This window comes from Meles meles, chromosome 3, assembly GCF_922984935.1.
Source record: "Meles meles chromosome 3, mMelMel3.1 paternal haplotype, whole genome shotgun sequence".
Taxonomy (NCBI): Eukaryota; Metazoa; Chordata; class Mammalia; order Carnivora; family Mustelidae; genus Meles; species Meles meles.
Window position 1 is genome coordinate 157,204,815 of NC_060068.1, and position 27,234 is coordinate 157,232,048.

Sequence of the window (27,234 nt, forward strand, 5' to 3'; positions counted from 1 at the left end):
GAGCCGGGGCGTGGAGGAGTGGGGTCCCCCGTGCCCCACCTCTGCGCTCAGCACTTTAGGCCTGTATTTTGGCCAGGGAGGGCTGGCCTGGGGGCCTCTCTTTCCGCAGTCCCGCCCAGGGTGGCTCTCCCGGGTCTCCCCTATTTGGCCGGCTCGGCAGAGCTCTGGGCGGGGCCGGAGGAGCGTGGGGGTGGGAGGCCGGAGGAAGATGCGCGGAGCTGGCTGTGAGGCCGGGCGGCCCGGAAGGCAGAGGGGTGGGGATCTTGGGTGGGCTGCCCCCTCCCGCTCTGACCCGTTCCACACCCCGCGGAAAGCAGGCGCTGCCAGTTGAATCATTCCCCTTTCAGGAGGGAAGGGGAATAAAGGTAACTAACCCCTTTCTGCTTAAGAAAGCAAAGGGAGATCGCGGGCAGCTTTGCAGCCGCTCCGTCCCACTCCTGGACCATGCACCTCTGCATCTTTCTGCTCGGCCTCAGGAGAGGACTTGATTTCTTGAGCTGAGAGCTAAACTTTGTTGACTTTTCTTCTCCCCAACAACTGAATCATGCCATGTGCCCAGAGGAGCTGCCTTGCAAACCTCTCCGTTGTAGCTTACCTCCTTAACTTTGGGGCCCTTTCCTATGGGAGCCAACCTGAGCCAGGCCCTGTGCACTTCCGGGACAGAAGGCAAGGTTAGTGGCTTTTCTTTATTTCCTTTAAAAACCATGGTGGGGAGACGCGTGGAAAGTTGGTTGCTCCCCCTCCCCCACTGGCTGAACTCTGCAAAACCGTTTGGCTGAGTCTTAAGGAAATCTGGGCTGGGAGCTCAGTACCATAGGGTGTCTCAGAATTCAGTGTTGAAAGTGATGATTCCTTAATTCTTATGGAAAGGCTAGTCTCTTACACACTAATGCTGAGGCAGAAAAGACCCAAGAGGTAACTGGTAGCCGCCCCCCCCCCCCCCCCCCCCCCCCCCCCCCCGTCTCCTCTTTGAATGCTGCACTGTTTCAATCCTCTATTTTTCAAGTTCTGAACACAGAAAATGATTCTTCTTCTTCTTCTTTTTTTTTTTTTTTTTTTTTTTTTTTAGTTTCCAACTGGCCACTGGGGTTGTTTCTAGTTAGTTTCAGCTCTGGACAGGGAAGGGGAAATGTGATTCTGGCCCCCTGCTGAGTGAGTTTGGCTGTGTTTTGGTTTCCTGGAAAGATTTAGGGCTTTGTTTTAAAAATAACAGTTCTTTTGGGGGGAAATTGAGCACTGTAGGGGCTTACCTTTCCCCGTCCTGCCTTCTGATGGCAGCTGGCTGCATCTCCTTGTGAACATCATGAAACATACAGTCCTGTTGAAAACACTGGAGGGGGTGTGAGGACAACTTGCCCTTTAAACCTAACACCTGGAGCAGAGGGCACGGCTGCCTCTGCCTTTTTATTGGACTTGGGAGGGTCAGAGAGACACTCCTGTGTTTTGTGGGGAGTTTCTTGTACTTCTGGGAGAAGACAGAGCTGCAGCAATGGCCCACGTGGCTGGAGAAAGTTCCATGCACCAAGACTGCTGAGGCACTCTGCCTGTGTCAGCTCAGCAACCACAGTCCAAAGCCTTCTGGGGTGCAGGGACCGTTGTTACTGTCTCTGTTTTAAAGCTGGGGAAGCATGATGAGTTCATGGGCCCAGTTTATGGCAGAGTGAGGTTTTGAACCCAGGTAGCCTGGCTCTAGAGGCTGGCCTCTTAGCAATAATAAGGTAGGGACAACACACACACACACACACAGACACACAGACACACAGATACACAAATGCACAGACACACCCACACACCCACAGCACTGCTTTAGTAGACATTAAGTCCAGTGTTTTGCTGACTGTGCTCAAGCCTTGAAAAGCTTGCCTAGTATTCTGACCCTCTTAATCCCCAAGACCACTTGGGTGGCAGAGATCATGAGCCTGTCTTTGTTGAGGCTTTCTACACAGGGTTCTGCCTATGTTGCAAAGTTTCAACACTGCTGAGAGCTCATCTACTGTGACTTCAAGAGCCATCAGGAGCAAGTCCCTTTTGCTTTCCTTGGAAGCTGGAGCTGAGCACCCGGGTTAGATGTCAGCCAGCCAACACTTGCTTGTGTAAACGTTCCAGATACCATCTTCCACCCCCAAGTTTAAAATAGCAGTGTTTGTTTTTCTTTGAAAAACAGCCCCTTTGTGAAAAGTCTCTCTTCTGGCAGCACAGACAGAGCCTGTGAGCACTTCCCAGGACATTTGGAGATGACCTGGTTCAAAGACACATATTCTGGTGGGCTGGTTGCATTTCAGGTCTCCTTGCCCTACATCTTTGTAAGCGAATTCAGCGTAGTGTGGAGCAGACTCCCCTGGGCCTTGCTCTCTCCTCTCTGGAAGGTGAGAGATGGTTCTTTTGCTTGGTCACCGCTGGGGTTACGTGCTGAAATTATTTGATATTGACAAATAGCTGTAGAGTGCTTGAGTTTATCAGCGATGCCCAGCGATTTAGGTTTTAAAAAGAATTTCCATTCCTAAAAGTCTTGTCTCCACAATATTTGTTCTTAATAAACGTACCAATGGGTTTACAAGTAATCCACCTTTGGTGCAACAGAGAAATTTTTGAGCAGGCTTCGTTTAGAACGAGTGGAGAGAGAGAACAACCGAGAGAGACAGAGAGATGGAGAGAAGGGACGAGAAAATTCTAGGGCTTCTTGGGACTAAGATGACCTGAATTTTGCCCCAAATGGCCAGCCCATCATTTCACAAAGAACCAATGTCCCTAGATTTCCATTTCTACTCTGACATTTTTGAATTGCACCCAAATGCTGTATGTTTAAATTCGCAAAAGACTTCAGATATCTGCGCCATCCTTATTTTTCCGGAGGTGGAGTAGGGGCCTTGGTAGTGAGTCCGCAGCCAGCGTCAATTCAGGGAGCACCTAGGAAGTGCTACTTCAGCCGAGGGCTGGAGGGGAGTGCACCGGGTCCCGTGGTTGGAAACATTCTGATCCTAGATAATCCTTAGCATTCTTTCGAGTTCTATGGGGCAGAGGGCAGAGACAGGCTTTTAGCCCGGGAAGAACACAGAGGTACATTCAATCTTTTCTGGGACCACAAAAGGCAGATTTGACACTCTTGCCAGTATTCGTTCCACATCGCTCGCCTGTGATACCCAAACATGCAGGGACTTCCACAAGCTTTCTTGGTTCCCAATCAAGTATCAGAACAATGGGAAACATCAGTCTTGTGCAAAACATACTGCCTTTCTGCCACAGCCATGGTAGCCCCTGGGGTTCCTTGTTCATTGTACTGTCTGCAAATCACCGGCTGCTTCCATGATCTCGGTGCACCCGGCGACTCGGAAATCAACAGTGCCGGCATCTCATCCCAGGGTAGAGATATGCTTTCAGCTGCACCGGTTTCTGCAAGAACAGAGGGAGTGTTTCCAGACAGAAGTTTCGGGTGTGCTTTAAGACAAATGGTCTAATCATGTATTTGGGGGAAAAAAAAAGAGGATGGAAATGATCTCATTTATTTTCTTTATGTAAGGAGACACTTCACAGTTTTGGTATTTTATTTGCGTCCATTATCCTAAGCAATGATGGTCTGGAGGTTAGTGGTCGTAGGGTTGGTGGGCCAATCCGAAATCCTGGAGCCTGTGGTACGGCGTGGGGGACCACTACGATCCTCCACATCCTGACACGTGTAGTTTTCTACAATAAAAATGTATTTGAAAAGTTGCAATATCCCATGGAGGAGAATTCTGAAAATGAACTTCTGACTCTTAGAGAATTTCATTGCCCTTTTTAGTGAAGAGTCTTAGAAATTTACTGCTCTCTAAGAGAGAAATACACCATCTCAAGAGTTAAATACAGATTTAACCTAAACTATAAAATCTGGCAGGTAAATATTCTCTCACCTCTCTCCTTTCTTCCTAAGCAGAGGGTAAAAGATCACCTGGTGTTGTGAATTTTCAAAAGCACTTGTGCCGGGGCACCTGGGTGGCTCAGTGTGTTAGAGCCTCTGCCTTCGGCTTGGGTCATGATCTCAGGGTCCTGGGGTTGAGACCCGAATCGAGCTCTCTGCTCAGCTGGGAGCCTGCTTCCCCCCTCCTCTCTTTCTGCCTGCCTCTCTGCCTGCTTGTGATCTCTGTCTGTCAAACAAATAAATAAAATCTTAAGAAAAAAAAAAGCACTTGTGCCAACAGGCTTCACTCAAAGTTTCCCATGAGGTATCATCAATGCTTGTGATTGAGGGTTTGGAGGCTAATTTTAAAGAAGGCAAATCAAGGTATTCAGGGCTGATAATGTATTTCCATAAAGCTGCAGACTGTGATGGGATTACAGTGTGCTTCAGTTCCCCCCACCCACAGCCTTGTTGACGTGCCATCTTGATGTCTGGTTCTCAGCAGTATAGCCTTGAGAAGCCGCAAGGGCAGCTGTTAGAAGGGTGGCCTCCGGGGTCAGATCACCCCAGAATGAATCCTCACCCCTCTTCGTTGTCTTTTTACCGGGATGGGAATGAGGGCTAAGCTGAGGGACATGGTTAATAATATCTGTCCCAGAGAACAGTATGGATTAGACAAGACCAGGTTAGTATACTCTAAATGCTGGGCTTGACCACAGAAATGGTAACAATTATTTTCCTGATTTGTACTTTCTCCATTCCTGTCATATCCCCTCTGAGCTCAGCTTTCTGTTGGCTAAGGTTACAGCTACCTCATCTTCCAAACTAAATATGCACTGAGAGGAAGCCAAGGTGAGCGTGGGCTTCTCCCCTGTCTCTGCTTGGAGGTTTTATCTCTTTATGGTGCAGTGATCCTTGATGGCCAAGTTTCTGTCTTTAATACCAGTCATAGCCACTGAGCGCTCTCTGTCAAGCACTGTTGGACCTCTGTTACATGTATAAATACACCGGATTCTCACAGCTACCCTGGGAGGTAGAAACTCGTATTGTGACGCCTTTGTATAGATAAGGAAACAGCAGGTGGACTACCAGTGTAAGTCAGACTCCTGTGGCCTCCTATTTCTTTTTTTTTTTTTTTAATATTTTATTTATTTATTTGACACACAGAGAGAGAGAGATCACAAGTAGAGCAGCAGACAGAGAGGGGGAAGCAGGCTCCCCGTGGAGCAGAGAGCCCAATGCGGGGCTTGATCCCAGGACCCTGAGACCATGACCTGAGCCGAAGGCAGCGGCTTAACCCACTGAGCCACCCAGGCGCTCCTCCTGTGGCCTCCTATTTCTGTCCACACCTATGGGCTGACACGGCTTGCTGCTTCGTTTGCAATCAAATTAAGAGGCAAAACCAGTCCTAACCTCTTGTTACTCTACCTGCTAAACAGGCCATTGTTATCTCTCTTTATTGCTGAGCAAAAGCCTCTTAAAGAAGTTAAGCCACCCTCTTCTTGTCAGATTATCTCCCTAGGGCAGTGGTGTAGCTTCTGATCTGTTACACTCTCTGCCAGGTGCAGCTGCTTCTGTACGTGAAGGGCAGTGGCTAGGAACATCGTTTTGAAATAGGAAGCATGGGATTTCAGTATAAGGGATGCTGCCTATTAGCTCTGGGTCCTCTCTTAGGCTCGGTGTCTTTATCTATGAAATGGGAATTCCCTGATCTGTGGCACAGGTTTCGAGGACCGAGCGAGAAAGGACTGATGGTCCCTGGCTCCTAGCAAGTTCTCGTTAAGTGGTGACTGTGGTTGTTATCGTCGTATTATTGTGAGGGTCAACTTACGCTGGTTCTCTTCCAAACCCATTAGATTAGCAACTGGGTCAAGAGGTCTACATTTGTTTGCTTTCTCGTTCTTTGAGGAGTAGGTGCTGGGGCTTAGGCAAGCTTTAACTTTCATTTTATACTTTCAAAAATTGTGTTTAATTCTTTGAGATGCAACTACAGAGACAGGCCCTGTAAGGCACAGAGGAGCGTTCCCTGAGAGCATCTGGGCAGTGACCACGCACAGCTGGGCCTACTGCAAGGTGATGGCTAGCCACTTGAGTAAGGCTTTTCTGCCGGTAACTTCCATCCACTGCTCACCCTGGAGAAGCCAGAGACATCACTGTGAGTAGCAGAATAAAAGAGTAACCTGAGAAGAATACCAGGGAAGCCAATTGTATCCACCCTGTTCTGACCCATCCTCCCCTTTCCTCTCCTGAGCTCTGAATTTGGAAGGCCGGTGAAACTCTGATACTAAATATATACAGATATTCCTTGGACAGTGGGCAGTATGGAGACTGAGTCCATTTGACTCCTAGTTCATGGCAAGTTAGTGTCACTGATGCGGGCAAAACCCTTTTCTTTTATTTTTTTTCTCTGCACTTTTGTCCCTACACCCATTCCTCCTCATGGAAAATCATTTTAATGGGTTCCATATGTATTTTTCATTTGCATATGTCCTGGCTGACTTTGTATTATTGTTTGGTGTGCATGTATTTTCCATTGATGTCAGCGGCTCTGTATTAACTTGTATTGTTTCTTCTTTTTCACTCAACATTGTTTCTATAGATTTATCCATGTTGCTGTGTGATCTCTTGCTCCGAACTGCTGCAATCAGAAGCAATAGTTCTGGATTTTTTTTACGCTTAAAAAACTGAGACTGTTTATTAGTACCTAAGAGTGAAAACTCTGTGCTCGGCCCCAAATTTCATCTAAGGCAGAAACGAACGATTTCACGAAGTGTGTTGGAAGGCAGTTGTCTGGGAAAAGAGGCTGTTTTATAAATGTACCCCCATTAAGTCTGGTTCTTTTAATTAACCAACAACAAATGTGCTCACTGATTGAATGACACATTATGAGCCAGGCACCTGTGACGTGCAAGATTCTGGCCCCCAGAGGCTTCGGGAACAAAGTCTCATTCGCAAAAAGCATGGTAAAATGAGGTATTTTGGGATGTACCGAATGTAAGGACCTAAGAGAACTTCGGCCAGGAACGTTAGGAGAAAGAAAGGGGGGGCACCTGGGTGGCTCAGTGGATTAAGCCGCTGCCTTCGGCTCAGGTCATGATCTCAGGGTCCTGGGATAGAGCCCCGCATCGGGCTCTCTGCTCTGCAGGGAGCCTGCTTCCTCCTCTCTCTCTGCCTGCCTCTCTGCCTACTTGTGATCTCTCTCTCTGTCGAATAAATAAATAAAATCTTAAAAAAAAAAAAAAAAAGAAAGGGGATTGGAGTTGGGACTTTCAAATCTAAGCGAGAATAGATGGGCTGTCAGAGAGTGCAACAGACAGGGTAGCGGGAAGTAAGGCAAAACAGCATAAGCTGGAAGGCGGACTATAGCTGGGAGGCGGCAGGTGGCACTTGTTTTCTCCTCTCTCTCTTGCTTCTTCTCTGGCTCCTTTTCTTTTCTTTTCTTTCCCCCTTTAATGCAAAAGTTGGTTATTTTACTAAGTGGCTCACGGTTTGCCTTAAGTAGCCTGTAATCCCGAGTGATGATTCGCTCCTGTTAGATTCCTTGTTCTCAAACATCAGGCTGAGGAGGAAGGGGCGGGAATTTAAGCATGAGCAAGCCAAAAGGCGTGTATGTTCTCGCGTGTGGAAGGGACAAGGGTTCCTGTCTTGCGTTTTTAAAGTGGTAGTTTTCATCTTACCATTTTATTTTGTGTACTTTGTAGACACAGAAAGAAAATCCGAATTTGTTTCTTTCAGGACCCGTTTCGCGGCACGGAACGCGAACGCCGTGACTGGTGTGAAGTTTGTCGGCGTGTATACAACCGACCAGTTAGCTGTTTTTATTTTTCCTTGGACCCAAGTTAATGGGAAGTTCCTGAGGCGTTTAAGCTCCTTCAAATAAACAACGGAGCTCTGTGATTTGTATTCAAGAACTCGAGGCTTGAAACATTCCTTACGCTGACCTTGCCCCTTTGCTAACAGGACGCCTCATGAATGAATTCATCTTAATTTGACTCTGGGAAAACATCTGCAATCCAGAGTTGTGCCTGGGTGTCGGCTCAGACTGCCACATGTCCTCAAGGAGGGGCCCCGAGTGGATTTGAGTTGTTCAGGGAATTTACTGTTGATAGTGTTTGTGTGGTAGATGGGACCTGCGGACTTCAGGCCAATGGTGGTATTTTGCCCTCAACACTTTAAGTTCCAAACGGCAGAGCGTTGACCTTGCTGTAGACTCCGCGGAGAGTGCTCGCCGTCTCATTCTTTGTTTTCTCTTCTTCCAGAGCATTTTCTCAAGGCCCTGCCCGAATACCACGTGGTGGCCCCCGTCCGAGTAGATGCCAGGGGGCACTTTCTATCCTATGGCTTGCACCATCCTGTCACCGGCAACAGCAGGAGGAAGAGAGACGTGGATGGCTCAGAGGACCGGGTGTACTACAGAATTACACACGAGGAGAAGGACCTGTTCTTTAACTTGTCGGTCAATCAGGAATTTCTTTCCAAAAACTATATCTTGGAGAGGAGGTACGGGAACCTTTCCCACGTGAAGATGGTGGCTTCCTCAGCACCCCCCTGCCATCTCAGGGGCACAGTGCTGCAACAGGGTGCCAGGATTGGGACCGCAGCCCTCAGTGCCTGCCAGGGACTGGTGAGTGCCTGGGTCCCTCCCTCCCTTCTCTGCCCCCAGGCCCCTGTCCTCTTGGCTTATACATCCAGTACCCATGGGTTCACACACAACTTCAGTGCATGCAAACTGAGCACTTGTGATGTGCGTGGTCCTGGCTGCCAAATGGGTTGGGGAAGAAATGCATAAAAGAAAAAGTTGACCAATCTGGGAGGTATGGAGAGGAAGGGCGCTGAGGACTCAGAGTAGGGAGAACTTCAACCAAGGACCACATGGGAGCAGGGGAGGGTTGGAGCCGGGTCTTCAGCCTCTGAGGTGTCTCTGAGGGTGTTGTGCCTGACTGGCTGTCCGACCCCTTTTGAATTTGGAAAACCTGGATTTGGACTGAGTGAGAGGCTCACTGGTAACGATGGTGTTGTCAGCAGCTGTTGTGGTCTATAGTTGACTGTGTGGACCTCGTCATCAGACTTCATACAGAAGCTTAGGCTGTCAGTTTATCCCTTCAAGCCTTCATTTTCTTATCTATGAGATGGAGATAGTGACAGCACCCATCTCATATACCAGGGCTTGGCTTATGGTCCGCAGACCAAATCTGTACACCTCTTGTTTTTATAAATAAAGTTTTACTGGAACCCAGATAAGCCCACATGTTTACATTGTCTAAGGTTGCTTTCAGACTACAACAGCAGATGAGGAGTTGGGATCAGGACTGTATGGTCCATGAGGCAGCAGAATTGCTATCTGGCTTTTATAGAAAAAAAATTTGCTGATCCCTATAGAATATTGTGGGAATTAAATGAATTAATATATATAAACACCTTAGAAGACTGCTTATAAACAATATGCACCCAATGGGTGTTGGCTGCTATTATCATTTTTTTATGTTTCCAACATGCCAGGTACTGATATATGTGGTGTATGAGGTGGTTTCTATAAGTTCTTCTCTTCTGCTCTCCAGTCCCCCATCTTGGTTATATTGAGTAGATGATGAAGCTTGGAGATGTTGAATAACTTTACTGCACAGTTCATTTGAGCCTGAGTCTTTCTACCAGTTGCACTCTGATCCCCTCATCTTCCCTAGTTTTGGGGAACCATGAATCTACTTTCTATCTCTGCTATCTGCCTATTTGAAACCTTTGTTTTAATGAGTCCTCCAGGAGATTCTGAGGCTCACTGAAGTCTAACAGGCACCGGACTACAATAGTCATTCATAACACTGTTTGAACATTAAGATCCACGGGGAGCTTTTTAAAAAAATTTTTTAAACTTTTTATTATGTTATGTTAGTCACCATATGGTACGTCATTAGTTTTTGATGAAGTGTTCTAGGATTCATTGTTTATGTATAACACCCAGTGCAGCATGCAAGGTGTGTCCTTCTTAATACCCATCACCGGACTAACCCATCCTCCTATCCCCCTCCTCTCCAAAATCCTCAGTTTGTTTCTTGGAGTCCACAGTCTCATGGTTTGTCTCCCTGTGATTCCCCCTCTTCATTTTTCCCTTCTTTCTCTTAATGTTCTCCATGCTGTTCCTTATGTTTCACAAGTAAGTGAAACCATATGATAATTGACTTTCTCTGCTTGACTTATTTCACTCAGCATAATCTCTCCAGTCCCGTCCATGTTGATGCAAAAGTTGGGTATTCATCCTTTCTGATGACTGAGTAATATTCCATTGTATATATGGACCACATCTTCTTTATCCATTCACCTGTTGAAGGGCATCTCGGCACTTTTCACAGTTTGGCTATTGTGGACATTGCTGCTATGAACACTGGGGTGCATGTGGCCCGTCTGTTCACTACATCCGTGTCTTTGGGGTAAATACCCAGTAGTGCAATTGCAGGGTCATAGGGTAGCTCTATTTTTTATTTTTTTGAGGAATCTCCACACTGTTTTCCAAGTGGCTGCAACTTGCACTCCCACCAAGAGTTTAAGAGTGTTCCCCTTTCTCTATCTTCTCTCCAACATTTGCTCTTTCCTTTCTTTTTAATCTTTGCCATTCTAACTGGTGTCAGGTGGTATCTCAATGTGGTTTTGATTTGAATCTCTCTGATGGCTAGTAACGATGAACATTTTTTCATGTGTCTGTTAGTCATTTGTATGTCTTCATTGGAGAAGTGTCTGTTCATATCTTCTGCCCATTGTTTGACATGATTATCTGTTTTGTGTGTGTTGAGTTAGAGGAGGTCTTTTTAGATCTTGAATATCAGCCCTTTGTCTATAGTGTCATTTGCAAATATCTTCTCCCATTCCGTGGGTTGCCTCTTTATTTTGTTGACTGTTTCCTTTGCTGTGCTTTTGATCTTGATGAAGTCCCAAAAGTTCAATTTTGCTTTTGTATCCTTTGGAGACGTGTCTTGAAAGAAGTTGCTATGGCCGATGTTTAGGAGGTTATAGCCTATGCTCTCCTCTAGGATTTTGATGGATTTCTGTCTCACATTGAGGTCTTTCATCCATTTTGAGTTTATCTTTGTGTATGGTGTAAGAGAACGGTTGAGTTTCATTCTTCTGTATTTAACTGTCCCATTTTCCCAGCACCATTTATTGAAGAAACTGTCTTTTTTCCACTGAATATATTTTTCCTGCTTTGTTGAAGCAATCGGACAACAAAAAGAAATAAAAGGTATTCAAATTAGCAAAGAAGAAGTCAAACTCTCTCTCTTCACAGATGACATGATACTTTATACGGAAAACCCAAAAGACTCCACCACCAAATTACTAGCACTCATATAGCAATTCAGTAATGTGGCAGGAGACAAAATCAATGCACAGAAATCAGTTGCTTTCTTATACACTAACAATAAAACTGTAGAAAGGGAAATTAAAGAATCGATTCCATTTACAATAACACCCAAACCCGTAAGATACCTTGGAATAAACCTAACCAAAGAGGTAAAGGATCTATACTCAAGGAACTACAGAATACTCATGAAAGAAATTGAAGAAGACACAAAAAGATGGAAAAACATTTCATGCTCATGGATCGGAGGAATAAAGATTGTTAAATTGTGTATGCTGCCCAGAGCAATCTGTACTTTCAACACCATCCCGATCAAAATACCAACAGCATTTTTCAAAGTGCTGGAACAAACAATCCTAAAATCCGTATGGAACCAGAAGAGACCCAGAATCGCCAAGGAAATGTTGAAAAAGAGAAACAATGCTGGGGGCATCACGTTGCCTGATTTCAAGCTTTACTACAAAGCTGTGATCACCAAGACAGCATGGTACTGGTACAAAAACAGACACACAGATCAGTGGAACTGAGTAGAGAGCCCAGATATGGACCGGCAACTCTATGGTCAAATACTGTTCGACAAAACAGGAAAAAATATACAGAGGAAAAAAGCCAGTCTCTTCAGTAAATGATGCTGGGGGGCTTTTCAAAAGTACCCATTGCCCACCTGTCCTCCCCAATGTTCTGATTTGATGGGTCTGAGAGGGGAGCTCAGACATCTGTAATTCTTTAAAGCTCCCTGGGAAACTCTAACACGCAGTCACTGTTGCCAGCCAATGGATTGGCGTGAGCGGGTATTAATTAACAGTATTAGCTAATATGACTCTACAGTACCAGCTCTCCCCAGTAATGCTAGTGTGCAGCCAGGGTTGAGAACCGCTGCTCTCAGTTGGCACCTCTTTTCACCCTGTGCTTTGTAAGGGAGGTTGCACACTGTTTAGCATTATTCCAGGCTTGGGAACAGAATATTGGGACCGTTTCAATTTCACATGGCCCCAGGGAGCCATGAAGACAACCATCTGGGTGTTTTCAGATTCAGATTCCAGATTCATACTGAGTACAGGGGCACAAAGAAGCAAATATGAACTAATGGACTAATGTGGTAGCCAAGATGATGGAAAATTTTAGATTCAAATTGCTGAATGATTTTTTGCCAGAAGAGCCAGTCCACTTACATTGCCTTGGAGCCCTTCACCCAGAACTGAGCAGTTAATGGACAGTTATAAAATAGGCACTAAAATCCAAATGACTCTCTTTTCCTTTCTGTGAGCATATAAGCTGGCCAGCTCCAAGTTCATTTGCGATTAGGGCCCATTGCCCCTCATCAAAAGGACAGTGATTGGACTTGGGTCTGATTTCTCTTGATCACTTATCTGGGAATTTGACTTCTGTGATATTTATTTTCCTTTCACCCAAACATGACCCTATACTCAAATCCACAGGATTTGAGCTTAGGATATATTCACTTTTAAGCCCCCCACCCCCCAAACCTAAGGACAGAGCAATCGGACAGAGGTGGCATTTGGGAAGGCTTTCTGAGGCTTATTTTTGTGAGTCTATTTCTGAGTTTTATGTTCTATTCCACCAGTAGAATCTTTATTGCTGTAGTAGCCCTGTAATTAGTCTGGAAATCAAGTAGACTGATTCCTACCATGTTACATTTTTTCAAAACTACTTTAGTAATTCTTGTTCCTTTGCCTTTCCCTCTACATTTTAGAATAATCGGACCACAAAAATTTGCCGAGATCGGTAGGAATTACATTAAACCTATATATAGATTTGGGGAATTAACACGTGTTATGTTTAGTTCAATCCATGAACACAGTAGGTCTCTTCCAATTCTTTTCATGAAACTTATCCAGGTTGACTGGTGGGACTGAAAAAAGTCCAAAATGCTAGGTTGTCCTTCCTTCCCAACGTGAGAATTTTGCAGCTCCTTGGGCCCTCCCTTCTAAATCTCACTCTGATGGCCTTTCTCACCAGGAAACCTCCCAGCCCTTAAGTGGGCTGTCCTTACCAACCCGCAGGCCCATACCACCTGTCAGGTAGTTAGTGCGATTAGAGAATGAGGCTGTTAAGTGGAATCAGTAATTGCCTTGTATTTTTTTTCTTTCTAATTCACTTTTCTGGATCAGAGAATTTATTTGGGGAAAAATTAGTGAAAACTTTTTTGTAAATTTGTTCCCTTGGTTTGTTCACTCATATTTATTCTTGACGTATTCTATTTTGGAGAGTTTTCTGATTCTAAGTTAGTTTGGTAGAATGATAGTAATTTCTTCTGCGTGGAGTCTCACTGTCTCCCCTGCTGCTCAAAGATTGCAGCTGGTGGGATGATGGCATTTTATTCCCGGCGAGACTTAGTGCATGGATTCAGAGCAGATTTGGAGGAGAGTCTGCTCTGATGGAACCCAAGTTTCTATGACTCGTTATTATGATTTATGATTTCTTTTCAGTCTGAAGAATTCCAGTGCCCTTTTCCCTTTTGATAAGTTTTTAAGTGTGCAGCTTGTCTCAAAAGCTGTGGCAAGAACCTTCATTTCCATGACTGCCTTAACCCTCATAGGCCCCTTGCAAAATATTCCTGCCTGAAAAAAAAATGGATAATCCTATTAGTCAGCCCCGCTTATCTCACACTGCTGTAGATAACAGCTTCAAATACTTGAGCAAAGTATCCAGGTCTCTTGTTGACTCTTGTCCCAACACTGACAGTGTTGGGACACCTCATTAAAACTGCTCTTGTCAAGTCAACAGAGAATGTCATGTTTCCGTCGGTGCCTTTCTGGTTTCCTTTTACTTGTGTTTCAGCACCATGTGACACAATTCCCATTTTTAAGTATTTTTTTTCTCTTCTCTTGGCTTAAGTGACACCACATTATTATGGTTTTACTCCTACCCACCACTCTGAAAGTTCCGTCTCAACCTCCTTTGCTCCTTTCGGTATCTTTTAATTAATAGAGTGTCCCGGGGCTTGGTCTGTGGCTCCCTCTTCTCTCACTTGACCCTCTTATTAGGTGATCCTGACCAGCCCCAAATGCTATCAACTTCTCTGTCAGCCTGTCCGTCCATCTGTTCATTCATCATCTATCATTATTATCTATCATTTACCTAATCATCTATTTGTACAGTTACCTGTTTGCCTTTTGTGTCTATCTATCTATCACTCATCTGTCTGTCATCGTATCATCTGCCTCTATCTCTGTATACTTATGTGAAAAACTACTAAATTTATGTTTCTAACTCTGATATTTCCTTTTAACTCCAGCTCTTGGCCATCTTATATGTATGCCCAATAGGAATCTTAAATTTGACACGTCCAAAGAAATATTCTTTTTTTTTCCTTAGGATTTGATTTATTTATTTGACAGAGGGAGGGAGAGAAGGAGCACAAGCAGGCAAAGTGGCAGGCAGAGGGAGAGGGAGAAGCAGACTCCCTACTGAGGTGGGAGCCTATCCCAGGGCTCCATCCCAGGACCCTGAGATCCTGACCTGAGTTGAAGGCGGACACTTAACTGACTGAGCCACCCAGACATCCCCAAGCAATACTCTCTATTTCCTCCTCCTGCCATCTTCCCTATCGCTGTCCATGTCAACTCTGTTCTTCTAGTTACCCCGGCCAAAACTCATGGCATTATCATTGACTCATCTACTTCTCTCACACTCTGTATTTATTCCTGTCAAATCCTGTCAGCTCTCCCATCCCAGTGTGTGCAGAATCTACTACTCGTGTCACTTCCACAGCTAACACCCTAGCCCGCTCGTTCTCAGAAGGAGTGGTTTTGCCCTATAGGGGACATTTGGGGATGTCTAGAGATATTTTTGGTTGTCACACCTGGGAAGGGGGCGATTGCTTCTAGATTCTAGTGAGAGATGTTGGAAACTTTCTACAGTGCACAGAACAGCCCTCTGCGGCAAAGGATTATGTGGTATAAAATATCAATCGTTTCGAGGCTGAGAAACTCTCTCCTAGTTCTAGTCACCATCTTGTCTCTCCTGGACCACAGCGTTGACCTCCCAAGTAGTCCCCCACTTCCAGTGTTAACTCCCTGCAAATCATTTCTCACAGCGGTACACTGGACTTTTGAACACATTTATAGAGCGGTGTGTACTCTGCTGCTTAAAACCTCTGCTTATTTCCCACCACAGCAGGATAAAATCCGAATGTCTTGTCCTGGCTGCCAGGCTCCCTCTGACCTGCTCCCGGCCTACCACACTGCCCTCCTGCCCCATCCCCTTGGCCTCCTGCCTAGTTCTGCAGTCACACTGACCTTCTCTCTGTTCTTCATATGTATCAAGCAGACTCCGGCCTCATTGCCTTTGCGTTCACGTTCACTCTGTCTAGAATGCTCTTCCCTCCGATTTCCACGTAGATACCCCTTCTTGTCTCTCAGATCCCCGCTCATGATCTTCCCTGGCCATTCAGTGTACAGAGACGCCTCCAGAGTTCCATCACATTGCCTGTTTTATTTTAAAAAAGAACCGACAATACCTGATATTTTCTTTTTTTTTTTTTTAAAGATTTTTTATTTATTTACTTGACAGAGAGAGATCACAAGCAGACAGAGAGGCAGGCAGAGAGAGAGAGAGAGGGAAGCAGGCTTGCTGCTGAGCAGAGAGCCCAATGCGGGACTCGATCCCAGGACCCTGAGATCATGACCTGAGCCGAAGGCAGCGGCTCAACCCACTGAGCCACCCAGGCGCCCCAATACCTGATATTTTCTTCTCCTTTTTGCCTAACTCTTCTTTCCCTCACCCTGTCTTGTTCACGCGTGTTTAGCCATGTTCCGTAGTAAACCTTCAGTAAATGGTGGTTGAGGGGATGGACTTATTTATTTCAGCCGTTAGCCTTCTCTTGCCCCACGTTTCTGCAGACCCTCCCTGGCTGTGGCTTCACAATGAGATTATGGTTCCTCAATGACCCAACCAAGGGCTGGAAAGCCATCTATTGACTTCCAGAATACAGTCTGCTGAAATGGTCCCTGAGTCACTTCCGGTGGGTTCCCAGGGCACTGGCTCCTCATGATGGCGGTGTGATGTCGCTCTGCTCTGTGGCCCTCCTGGGTTCATCATCTAAGAATGCTGGGACTGCCACCATCATGATGAGTTTGGGAAGGGGACACTGCTGTCAACTCTGCTATTCTCTTCTGGGCTTGGATCAGGCCTTCTTGTTCAGAGTGTAAGTTTCAGTAAGACTCTTTTAGAAAGTTTGCATTAAAAGGAAGGAAGGACAATATAAATAATGACCTGAAACTTCTCTTCGCCTTGGCTGTGCTGGGTCTAGGCTGAGCTCCAAGAGGGTCTCTAACCAGGTGCTGGGCTTTTGATCTGTAGCAAGTGTCGACCCACTGTTAATCCCCCTGCTGAGGGGTGCACAGAAGCATAATTGTCTTCTGAGTCCTGGGCCTCTGAGAAAGGAGGAGAATATCTCCACCGCAGACTCAGGCCCATCTTTGTTTCCACTTCTTCTTTCCAGGTGTTTCTTGTAAGGAATAACTATTCGCTTTAGGGGAATCCCCAACTGAAAGCGGCTGGGCCCCCCAGGGCGGTTTGTGCTTTGCCAACCCCGCAAAAGTACCCCATCACAGGGACCAGTGAGGGCTGAAATCCAGCTCTTGCGCTGCTAATGGAACCAAATCCTAGCTTCAGGAGGAAAAGAAGGTTTTTATAATCCCTTTGCCCAAAGTGGAGGATCTTTTTGCTGTTTGTCAACTTAGGTGCCTTTTAAAATCCATCTGTCTGAAAGGGACACCTTTATAATTTCATCTGTCTCTCTTGCACACCTTCTTGCAATTTGCCCAAATGTGTGCTATTAGAATAATCCCGGAGCCCCTTACCCACAGGATTTGGGCTGGCTCTGTGGCCCCCCGGTGACAGTCACATGAGGACACAGTCTCCCATTGTCAGCATGTTTCTCAAAGCCGGAGGTGCTCAGTTTCATATAGCAGTATGGAGAGTTGGGCTGTTTATGGGCATTAAGAGCATTTGTTTTTTCTGTAGATTTTATTTATTCATTTGACACACAGAGAGAGAGAGCACACAAGCAAGGGAGTGGCAGGCAGAGTGAAGGGGAGAATCAGGTTTCCCACTGAATAGGGAGCCCGATGCAGGGCTCCATCCCAGGGCCCTGGGATCATGACCTGAGTCAAAGGCAGACCCCGCTTAACTGACTGAGCCACCCAGATGCCCCAGGGGATCCTTTTCCATTGATCCCCCGAAAGCCTTGACCAAAACTTTTTCCCAACCTCTTCTTCAATTCAAGGTGAAGAACAAGTCTGGGTCTATTTCCCGAGACTATTGGGTTCTTGCCTTCGGATCTCCAGTGAACAATTGCTTGGGCTAGAACGAGGGAGGAAGCTTTCTCAAGAAGAGACAGTTACATAAATGCTCAGATCCCACTGACATGTCAGAGAAACACATTTCCACCCAATACCCATGTTTGAAGGCATCCCTGTTTCCTTGTTTAGTCAGCTTTACACTGAGGTGAAGAGAATTTTGATTTATGTCACCAGAACAAATAGAAGGCATGCTCAAAAAAGAGATTTAATCCTAGGATGTGGGCCACTATGAAGCCTTGGGGTGGTCTTCCAGCCTCTCACTACCAAGACCTCAGTTTTTGCTACCACATGCTGTTACAGCATTGTAACTCTGGAAACCTCGTTAGGTTCTAGTTTCCATAAATGCAAGAATTAAGTTGTTCTCTGTGTTTCGCTGTGCAAATGCTGTCAGTGACATGAGTGACATGTAAACCTCTAAGCTCAATGATGGCGCCTCCATTGACAGAGGGGCGCCTCAGTGTACACTTAGTCCCTCAGTGTAGTTCAGTTCTTGGCCCAGATGGAAAGGTCTGCGTGTTCTTTTTCCATACGATCAAAGAATGTAGCCATTTCTGCCCTCTTGTTCTTGAGCTCTGGCTGAAGGGGCGATGGAGCCAAGGAATGAAATGCACTGGCAGAGCTGTGTGGGAAAACTTGCCCAGCATGGCTTCTTGCCTTGCTTCCTGATCTGCAACTCTGTGGCTTGTTTGCAGAAAACAGTTGTTTGAGTTGTGGGACGCCTCTGGGTCAGGGTTTGTTTTTCCTCGCCAGGAGGGATGGAAAGAAATGCTCTGTGTATCCCCTGACCCTGCTCCCAGGCTGAGGAATTCCCCGTGACCCCTGACCTTTGGGGGTTGTTGGGTCAGACCCATGCTTACTCTGACGTGAGACTTTGGAACAGGGCCTCTGGCTGGCGGGAGAGAGTCCTCTCCTCACCATCAGTGCTTTGTGTTAGAGGTTCAGAACATGAGTTTCCCCCCGCCCCCCTTCTTTTTCGTCTTTCTGCTTCCTTTTCAGTTCATCTTGTGAGTTCCCAGCATAACGGACAGGAAGTGAGAGAGAGAACTGAAGAACCTGTATTTCAAGAAGCAGCATTATTTTCTTTCTTTTGCTGGGTCTTGAGTTAAGGGCCTTCTCTGTGGACCAAGCACAGGTCAGGAGGAGGAATGACCTTCATCACGGGAGCTGAGAGGCCAGGTGCTCTGTTGTTACTGGTTAATTACTTGGCTTATGGGTTCACACAAATTCAGCTAGAGATGTTACTCCCTCCTCCTGTGTCTGTCTTCTCTGAAGACTTTATTTTGAATCTCATTTCTGTTTTCATTACAGAGACTGAAGACAAAATGTCCAGAGTGTCCCACTTGATGTTCCTGTATGAACATTCCTCTTCTTTTTTGATGGAGTGTGAATCATAGGTCCAGGGAGCTTAAATATTAGCTTTCAGAAAGCTCTAGTTCCTTTCACAAATGTCTCCTTTGACTAACAGATATTAATAAGAGCTTTGAAAAGTGAGAAAACAGGAGGCCTGGGTTTTAGGTTTTGTAACTGAAAAAAATGTTTCGCTTGGTTGTTGGAGATGATCTTTCAGTGTGACCTAACTGATTAATTTTTTTTTTTGATCAGACAACCTATGTCAGAGGGACATGGAACCAGGTCTGTGGAGACTTGGCATATTTTTCATACAGAGCAATTCCACTGGATTTGGGAGTTGGAGGAACTGGGCTCAATCTTAGCTCTGTGTGATCTTAGTTGAGACCCTTTGCCTTTTGGGGTCTGTTATTTGAGTGGATTGGGTCCTTGATGTGAAATGTGTGGCCCTTGGACCACTGGTATGAACATCACTTGGGAGCTTATTACTAATGCAGATTCTCAGGTCCTACCATGATTTCCTGAATCAGAGCCTATATTTTAACAAGATCCTCGGGTAATTTGTATGTGTATTACCATTTGACAGGCATCAGTTCATCGCACCTAGAGACACTAATTCTGGTTGAGTTTGCCTTTCTACATACTGCAACCTTGTGGCAAATTGTTGGCCTGAATGTCTCACGAAGCTTAGAAGCAGTAGGGGGGATGCTGCTGTCCTAGTGGATGTTGATGGATAGAAGGTTGGAAGAGGAATCTTAGATAAAGTGATTCAAAAAAAAAAAAAAGACTGAAAAGATACATGAGAACTTGGGAGCCAAATAAGAAGGGCTATGCTGGCCAGGGGTGCTCTCTGTCATCCTTTGCTTCTCTTCTGTCCTCCATGGCATTTCATTATGTTAGAACCCTTGGCCCTGGCATGGAGAGCTTTTACCAGGACAACTTCCCATTGTTCTCAAGTTCTTCAATCTCTTCCTCGATGAGTATGCTAAACAATTATCTTTTGTTTTGGGGTCTTCATCTAAGCTGTTGAGAATAGATAGGCTTTCCTGGCCTTCCAAAGTGTAGGAGAGACCCTAACAACTGATACTCTTGAGACTTCCATTCCCGCTCCCAAGGGAATGGAGCCTTGCTGATGCTAAGTTTGGGTCAACAATGAGGAAACCTTGATGTTTATAAATACTCCCTTAAGAGATTGTAAGTGTGGAGTTTTCCAGGATGTTCAGGAAAGTCTAGGAATAAAAGGACAATGGCAGTCCATATACATGATGGAGTATTATGCCTCCATCAGAAAGGATGAATACCCAACTTTTGTAGCAACATGGATGGGACTGGAAGAGATTATGCTGAGTGAAATAAGTCAAGCAGAGAGAGTCAAGTATCATATGGTCTCACTTATTTGTGGAGCATAACAAAGAACATGGAGGACATGGGGAGATGGAGAGGAGAAGGGAGTTGAGGGAAATTGGAAGGACATGGGGAGATGGAGAGGAGAAGGGAGTTGAGGGAAATTGGAAGGGGAGATGAATCATGAGAGACTATGGACTCTGAAAAACAACCAGAGGGTTTTGAAGGGGCAGGGGATGGGAGGTTGGGGAACCAGGTGGTGGGTAATAGGGAGGGCACGTATTGCATGGAGCACTGGGTGTGGTGCAAAAACAATGAATACAGTTATGCTGAAAATAAATAAATAAATTTTAAAAAGGGGGGGGCAATGGCAAAGCAAGAATGAGGCTTTCCCCTCAGTTCTGGGAGGATGGTCTTACAGAGAGGGCTACTTATGACAGTGCACCCCATAGACAACAGGGACGGGGGACACAGCTTCTGCTTACGTCCATGAAGTTCTGTATCCTTGACTAAATACGTGAGGGTTTGAGGGAAGATGGGCCCTATAAACCATTTGTCGGTTGTCCTGTCTGCCTTCTTCATTGACTATACTCAGTTGTTTGCTTTTAAGATGGTCAAACACTGAAAATCTTCCTCTAAACAAAAATTCTAAAAAAAAAAAAAGATCTTCTGAGATTTCCTAATGGTGTATGTTGTTGGATTTGCTTATTTCTCTCCTTGAGATATTTCAGGCATTCATTTTAACAGTGATTTGGGTGGGCCTCTGTGGCTTAGTCAGTTAAGCGTCCCACTCTTAATTTTGGCTCGGGTCATGATCTCAGGGTCGTGAGATCGAGCCCTACTTTGGGCTCCACAGTGGGTGTGGAGCCTGCTTGGGATTTTCTCTCCCTCTCTCAAAATACAATACAGTACAATATAATACACTACACAGAATGACTTTCATACCAGACCCATTGTCTCTAATTCAGCCTCATTTCCACTTACACATTCCATCAGGTTTCAGCAGTGAAATTGGCTGGGAGAGCAATAAGTTATTCTGAGAAAGATTTGTCAGAATGATATGATTTCACACTAAATGGTCCGATTTGGTGTTACTGATTTCCCTCGTCACCGAGCCACCCTCCCGGCACCGTAGCCACCCTGCTGATATGTTTTTCTCTGGCAATTTTTTCCTCACTTGATTCTGCTTTGGCTTTAAGGAATGAGTCACACACTGTAAAAATGCACAGCTTCCAGAGTCTGACTGGGTCATCAGATATCACATCTTTCTTCCAAGCAGGCTTCCTTTCTTCGTGCAAGTTTTAGTTTTTGTTTTTTGTTTTATTCTTTCTTTTTTTTAAGTTTGCAACTGAATTTTTCTCTTTCTGATTCTTCAACATTCCCAACTTATCTCTGATGACTGATCCTCCCCCTCCCCCGCAAGTTGTGGGTTTTCTGGGATTTCTCTTTGGCTTTCTTTCCTTTTTCCTACTCTTGCTGTGTTTTAGGTATTTTTACTATCTTTTGTTTTTTTTTAGCAGACCTGTAACAGGAACACATGAAGTTGAGCAATTAGCTAAATAGAAGCTTATTTAACTTATATAAGTTTTAACTTCCAAAACAGGTATATTTAACTTATATAACTTTATATGTTGCATATTTTATAATATATGTTTTATATTATATGTTATATATTACTTATAAAATTTTCAAGTAATTTACATCAGTTATATATAATAGTATATATTAATTAAATTAATTACATTAAGTTATACCTCATTTATGTCTGTTATTAAATTACATTTCTTTCTTTTTTTTTGAGAGATAGCAAAAACGCACACTAGAGTGAGCCAGAGGGGGGTTGTACAGAGGGAGAGAGAAAGTCTTAAATAGGCTCCGTGCCCAGCATGAAGCCCGATGTGGGCCTGGATCTCAGGATCCAGAGATCATGACCCTGAGATCATGACCTGAGCCAAAATGGAGAGTCAGATGCTTAATCGACTGAGATACCCAGGGGCCCCAATTATATTTTTAATCTTGGGTCACCTGACTGGCTTAGTTGGAAGACCATGCAACTCTTGATCTTGAGGTCGTGAGTTTGAGTCCCACGTTAGGTGTAGTGGTACTTAAAAATAAATAAATACATAAACTTAAAAAAATTTTCTTATCTCCTTTCCAATCTCTGTGTAGCTTGATAGAGAAAGAACAATGGAAATAGGCTGTTCTAGCAGAGCTTCTGGAGAAGATGGAGTTTATTGGAAGTAGAGAAGCAGACTCTGAGGTGTGTGTGTGTGTGTGTGTGTGTGTGTTAGGTGTGAGAGGAGGGCACTACCTAATGCAGAATAAGTCCACAGAAAGAGGTTTTTATCTAAAGTTATGTTGCAGGAGAAATGGCTGAAATCACAGTTACAGTTATAGTTAAGTTAGTTTGTACAGTTAGTTATAGTTACAATTACAGTTATAGTTAAGTGTGTAAAAACATCCTTGACCCTCATTCATTTGAAATTGCATTGGACCGGAGGGTACATCTGAGCTTGGATGATGACTGAGGGACAACCATCCAGTTTCCCTTTGGGGTGAGTTTTCTTTTTTCTCTGGAAGGTTGTGATGGCAATAGCCATGGCAAATGACCAGAAAAGGATTTTGAGATCCAGTGATAAATGCTTTACATCCTTTCTCTGGAAAGGATTTGCTCTTTCATTAGTTAATTCTATTTACATTAAACTGTTTTAATAGAGAGATGCAAGTTTGGTTAGCAGGCTTTTCTTCTTTTTACTCTAATTGCTAGGCCAGTCCCCTGAGACTTAGGCTTTTATTAATCAAAAACATCGGACCTGGAGTTGAGGGACCTGTGCTTTGTGTCTGATGCTCCTGGCTCGCAGAAGTGCTAACGCACGTCCCTTCACACCTGTGGTCCCAGATTTCTGGTCTGTGAAAGGAAGGTGATGATTCATGGGCAGCTAAAAACCTCTCCTTGAAAACCGAATCTGAAAAATTTAAGTCAAAAATGTGAGAAATTGTGTTCTAGGCTGAGGGGTGCCAGGGGTGGGTACTGACATTTTCTGCGCCGTGGAATTGGATGGCTGGCAGGAGGAAGATGCTGATGTGAGAGCTTTCCAGTGATAATTTTCCCTGGAGATTTCCTAAGGTCACTTCAATGAGAGGCATCTAGTGTTTAGAGCCTGGCAGACTCTTGAGTTAGATAGATTTTGGTCTTTAGCTCTGTAAATCTGGGCAAATGATCTTTGAGATTGTAATATGTGGCTAATCTAATAGCACCTTTTTTATTGGTTGCCTGTGAGGAGTAAATGAAATATTGATTACGTAACACTGTCTTTCACAGAACACAGGTTTGAGAAACTGTAGCCATTACTATTATTGATACTATTATTTTTCATGTTACTGTTACAATCGCAGAGTAACTAGAAGATTCAGTCCTCTAGAAAATGGCTTTTCTAATTTTCAAGTATTTATTCCCATTTATTTAATTCAACTTATTTATTCAAATTCAAATTATTTATTCCCATTTATTTGCAGTGCCCTGGAATTAACATATACTTTATTATTCATCATTTAGTCTTTTGGACAAGAAAGTTAACATTTTCAATTACTTCTTTTTCCTCAAACACATTTTTCTGCCTTAAGCTTGGACATTTAAAGTTGTTTTTTTTTAATATTTTATTTATTTGACAGAGAGAAATCACAACTAGGCAGAGAGGCAGGCAGAGAGAGAAGAGGAAGCAGGCTCCCTGTGGAGCAGAGAGCCCGATATGGGGCTCGATCCCACAGCCCTGGGATCATGACCCGAGCCGAAGGCAGAGGCTTTAACCCACTGAGCCACCCAGGCGCCCCGGGCATTTAAAGTTTTTACTCTTTCTGCCCATCTTCACCTTTTATTACTGATCCAGAGGAAGAAAAATAATCTAGAGTACAAATCACCCCAGGAGAGGACTCCAGATTTTCCTCTCCAGTTATAATGTTTTTTTTTTTTTTTTTTTTAAGCAGGTAATACATTCATGAGCTGCAACATTTAAAAAATACAAAAAGACTTATGATGCAGCTTGTGACTGTCACCTACCTCTGTCTCCCAGGGACTTCTCAGAACTGCTCTGCCTAGCCTTTAAGAGGTATTATTCTAGACTATTTTTGTGTATAGTAAAATACGCATAACAGAAACTAACCACTTTAATGTCTGAAGTTCAAAGGCATGAAGTACATTTGCATTCTTGCACAACATTTACCTCGAGCCATCCCCAGAACTTTCTCAGCTTCCCAAATCCCATACCCATTAAACTACAACTCCCCATCTGAGTCTTCCCCTCAGCTCCTGGCAACCCCCATTTTACTTTATGTCTCCATAAATGTGACTACTCTAGGGACCTCAAAGAAATGGACTTATACTATATTTGTTGAATATCAGACTACTGATGTTGAATATCTTTTCATAGACCTGTTGGCCATTTGTATTTTCCTTTCTGAGGCTGAATAATATAGATCATTAATAATCTAGATAATAGATCATTATTACATATGATAATATAGATGGAGGATATGTAATAATCTCTTCTTTCTAATTAATTATTCAGTCTTAAATTGGAAGGAAATTTATAGTGTAGACTTTAAAATTTTTAGTGTCTGTGTGGAGAACAGAAATTATGACTGTCACCTGGAATTCCCGGACCAGAGGTGGAGCCTGGTGGCATGATAGGAAGAATCTCTGAGCACAGAGCCAGAAGATCTGCACTCCAAGGCCTCCCATGACTTCCTTCATTCAGGGAGTTGGTTTTGACAGCTAGGTGCAATGAATAAGTCCCCATAGGTCCTCCGTGTGTTTCGTTAATGTCCACCATGGTAATATTCCCCAGCAAGAGTTTACACAGGAAGAGAAATCCCAGCACCTGACTGCTGCCAGTACTAAGCGTCCACAACATTAGACGCAGTCATTGTGCTGCACTGTCCGAATGAGCTCTTAGACAGCTAACCGCAGACATAGAACTGGGGTGTTGGCAAGCACTGTAAATGCTATAGGACCCTATAAAAGAAGGACCCAGTGATGTCTGGGCTCTGGGAGGCATTTTTGAGAAGATAATTTTTGATCTGAGCTTGAAGGACAAACAAGAGAAAAGGCTGGAAGAGAGCATTTCTGGAACATGCGTCTGGGCCCTGGAGCAAGAAGGGCAAAGAGCCTCTTGGCGGAATGGCAAGAAGGTGCTGTGGTCAGTGAGCATTCTCTGTCTCACAGGTTTTCAATTTACTCATTCCCTTATTTATAGTCATATATCCATATTAATACATTATCATTTAGTGTGATGTGCCATTATTTATTGCGACGCTCAGTGACCTCAGTTTGGACAGTGGGGACCCTTCCATCTGGTTTCTGTGTCCTTCTGATTTGTCTCATCATTGAGCATTCTGTTGTTTTCAGTACAGTAGGATGTTCTAAGTTCACCTTTTATCTTCCCAGCCCTAGAATCAGTCACTTCTTATTTATTTATTTATTTATTTGGCAGAGAGAAAGAGATCATAATTAGACAGAGAAGCAGGCAGAGAGAGAGAGGAGGAGGCAGGCTCCCTGCTGAGCAGAGAGCGGATGTGGGGCTCAATCCCAGGACCCTGAGATCACGACCTGAGCCGAAGGCAGATGTTTAACTGACTGAGCCACCCAGGCACCCCGAATCAGTCACTTCTTCAGGGAACTTTCCCTCTGCGATGACCACTTCCCCGCCAGAAGAGTGGTATTTAAGCAGAGATCTGGGCACTAGATGTGCTCATCGTTACTGGGTGTTACCGCTCCAGGCTCTCTTGGAGGAACGCGTAGACATGCGCACCCACATAATCAAGACACACAAGTCCACCTACAGTTATTAGTCTCTGTACCTGTGTGGGAAGTCATGAATTTATACCAATACCTTTAATCCAGATCAATACCACAGGATTCATTCTAGTTTTCTCTCTTAACAAATTTGTCAAAATAACTTCTCTGACAACGACCACAGGCTCCTGTTATTTTTTGCGTATTTTCTCATTGGATCACACCCCTGGTCTGTTCCCCATACCCCCCTGCTGCTGCTCCTCTCTTGCGTGGATGCCCTCCTCACCTCAAACGGGCTTCCTGTTCTCCACAGAAGCCTCACGTGATTGCTCTCTTCATCTCGCTTAGAGTCTGCCCCTTAGGCCGGGCCACGGGCTCTGATTCTCTAGCTAGGCTGTTGCCCTGTGGGGTTGTGAGGGCTCAGAAACTAGCATGGAAACCCAGTGTTGCTTTTGCCTTGTTTGTGTTCTGAGGTTTGTTCCCTTGCATCCCACACCCCCCCTCTGCAGAGATCTTTTTACTCTACTCAGGCGCTGTTGTGCTGCTCTGGTCCACCTCAGTGACCCCTGGACCCCAAACAGATGCCTTCTGCCTCCTGACTACTTAAGCGCTTTAGACCCGAATTGTTGAAGAAGAGAAGAGAGTAGGGAGAGGGAAGGACACCTCATTCATAATTTGACCACGTGTGTCTGGGGGAATCACCAAATGCCCTTCCAGTTCAGGTGTTCTGTGATTCCACCCGGGCTGATGACAGATTCTCAGCCCAGCCTTGGTAGTTCCTCTGTGCCCACTATGTCTGGCTCTGCCTTTGGCAGCTGTCCTTGCTTTTGCTTCTGACCTTTGTGTTCCCAACTGCTACGCTAGGTCTGGACGTAATGCCCACTTTGCTGGTGTCCTGGAGTCTTCTGTCCTTGTCTGAGTTAACCTGCAGGGCCTCTGCCCTAACCATCAGAGGGCTTAGCTGGAGAGGCTGCCCCAGTCCTTGGCAGCATGGCTGCTTCCTAGTTCCCTGTGTTTTTCCAGCTGCCTGTGGAGTATTCTCAATAGTTCTTTATGGAACATTGTAGAAATTAAGTCAACTTTATGCTAGTTTCAGTGTAAAAAGGTCTGTGCGGATGACTTCTGTTTTGAAATCCTTTTGCTCTAAAAAGCTTTTAAGAGACTGACTTACACTTTTGTTAACTCTCCCTTTGTGGACAGGCAC

The 27,234-nt window shown here is 44.7% G+C and overlaps 1 protein-coding gene across 1 annotated transcript in view; it reads left to right on the forward strand.

Moving 5' to 3' along the window:
- The first annotated feature begins 254 nt into the window (after positions 1–254).
- Positions 255–27,234, forward strand: part of ADAMTS12 (ADAM metallopeptidase with thrombospondin type 1 motif 12) — a 302,673-nt gene continuing 275,693 nt past the window's right edge. The window contains exons 1-2 of the mRNA XM_046000900.1: positions 255–671; positions 8,134–8,498. Coding sequence (XP_045856856.1) covers positions 545–671; positions 8,134–8,498 — 492 coding nt within the window. The 5' untranslated portion in view covers positions 255–544. The remainder of the gene's footprint in view (positions 672–8,133; positions 8,499–27,234) is intronic.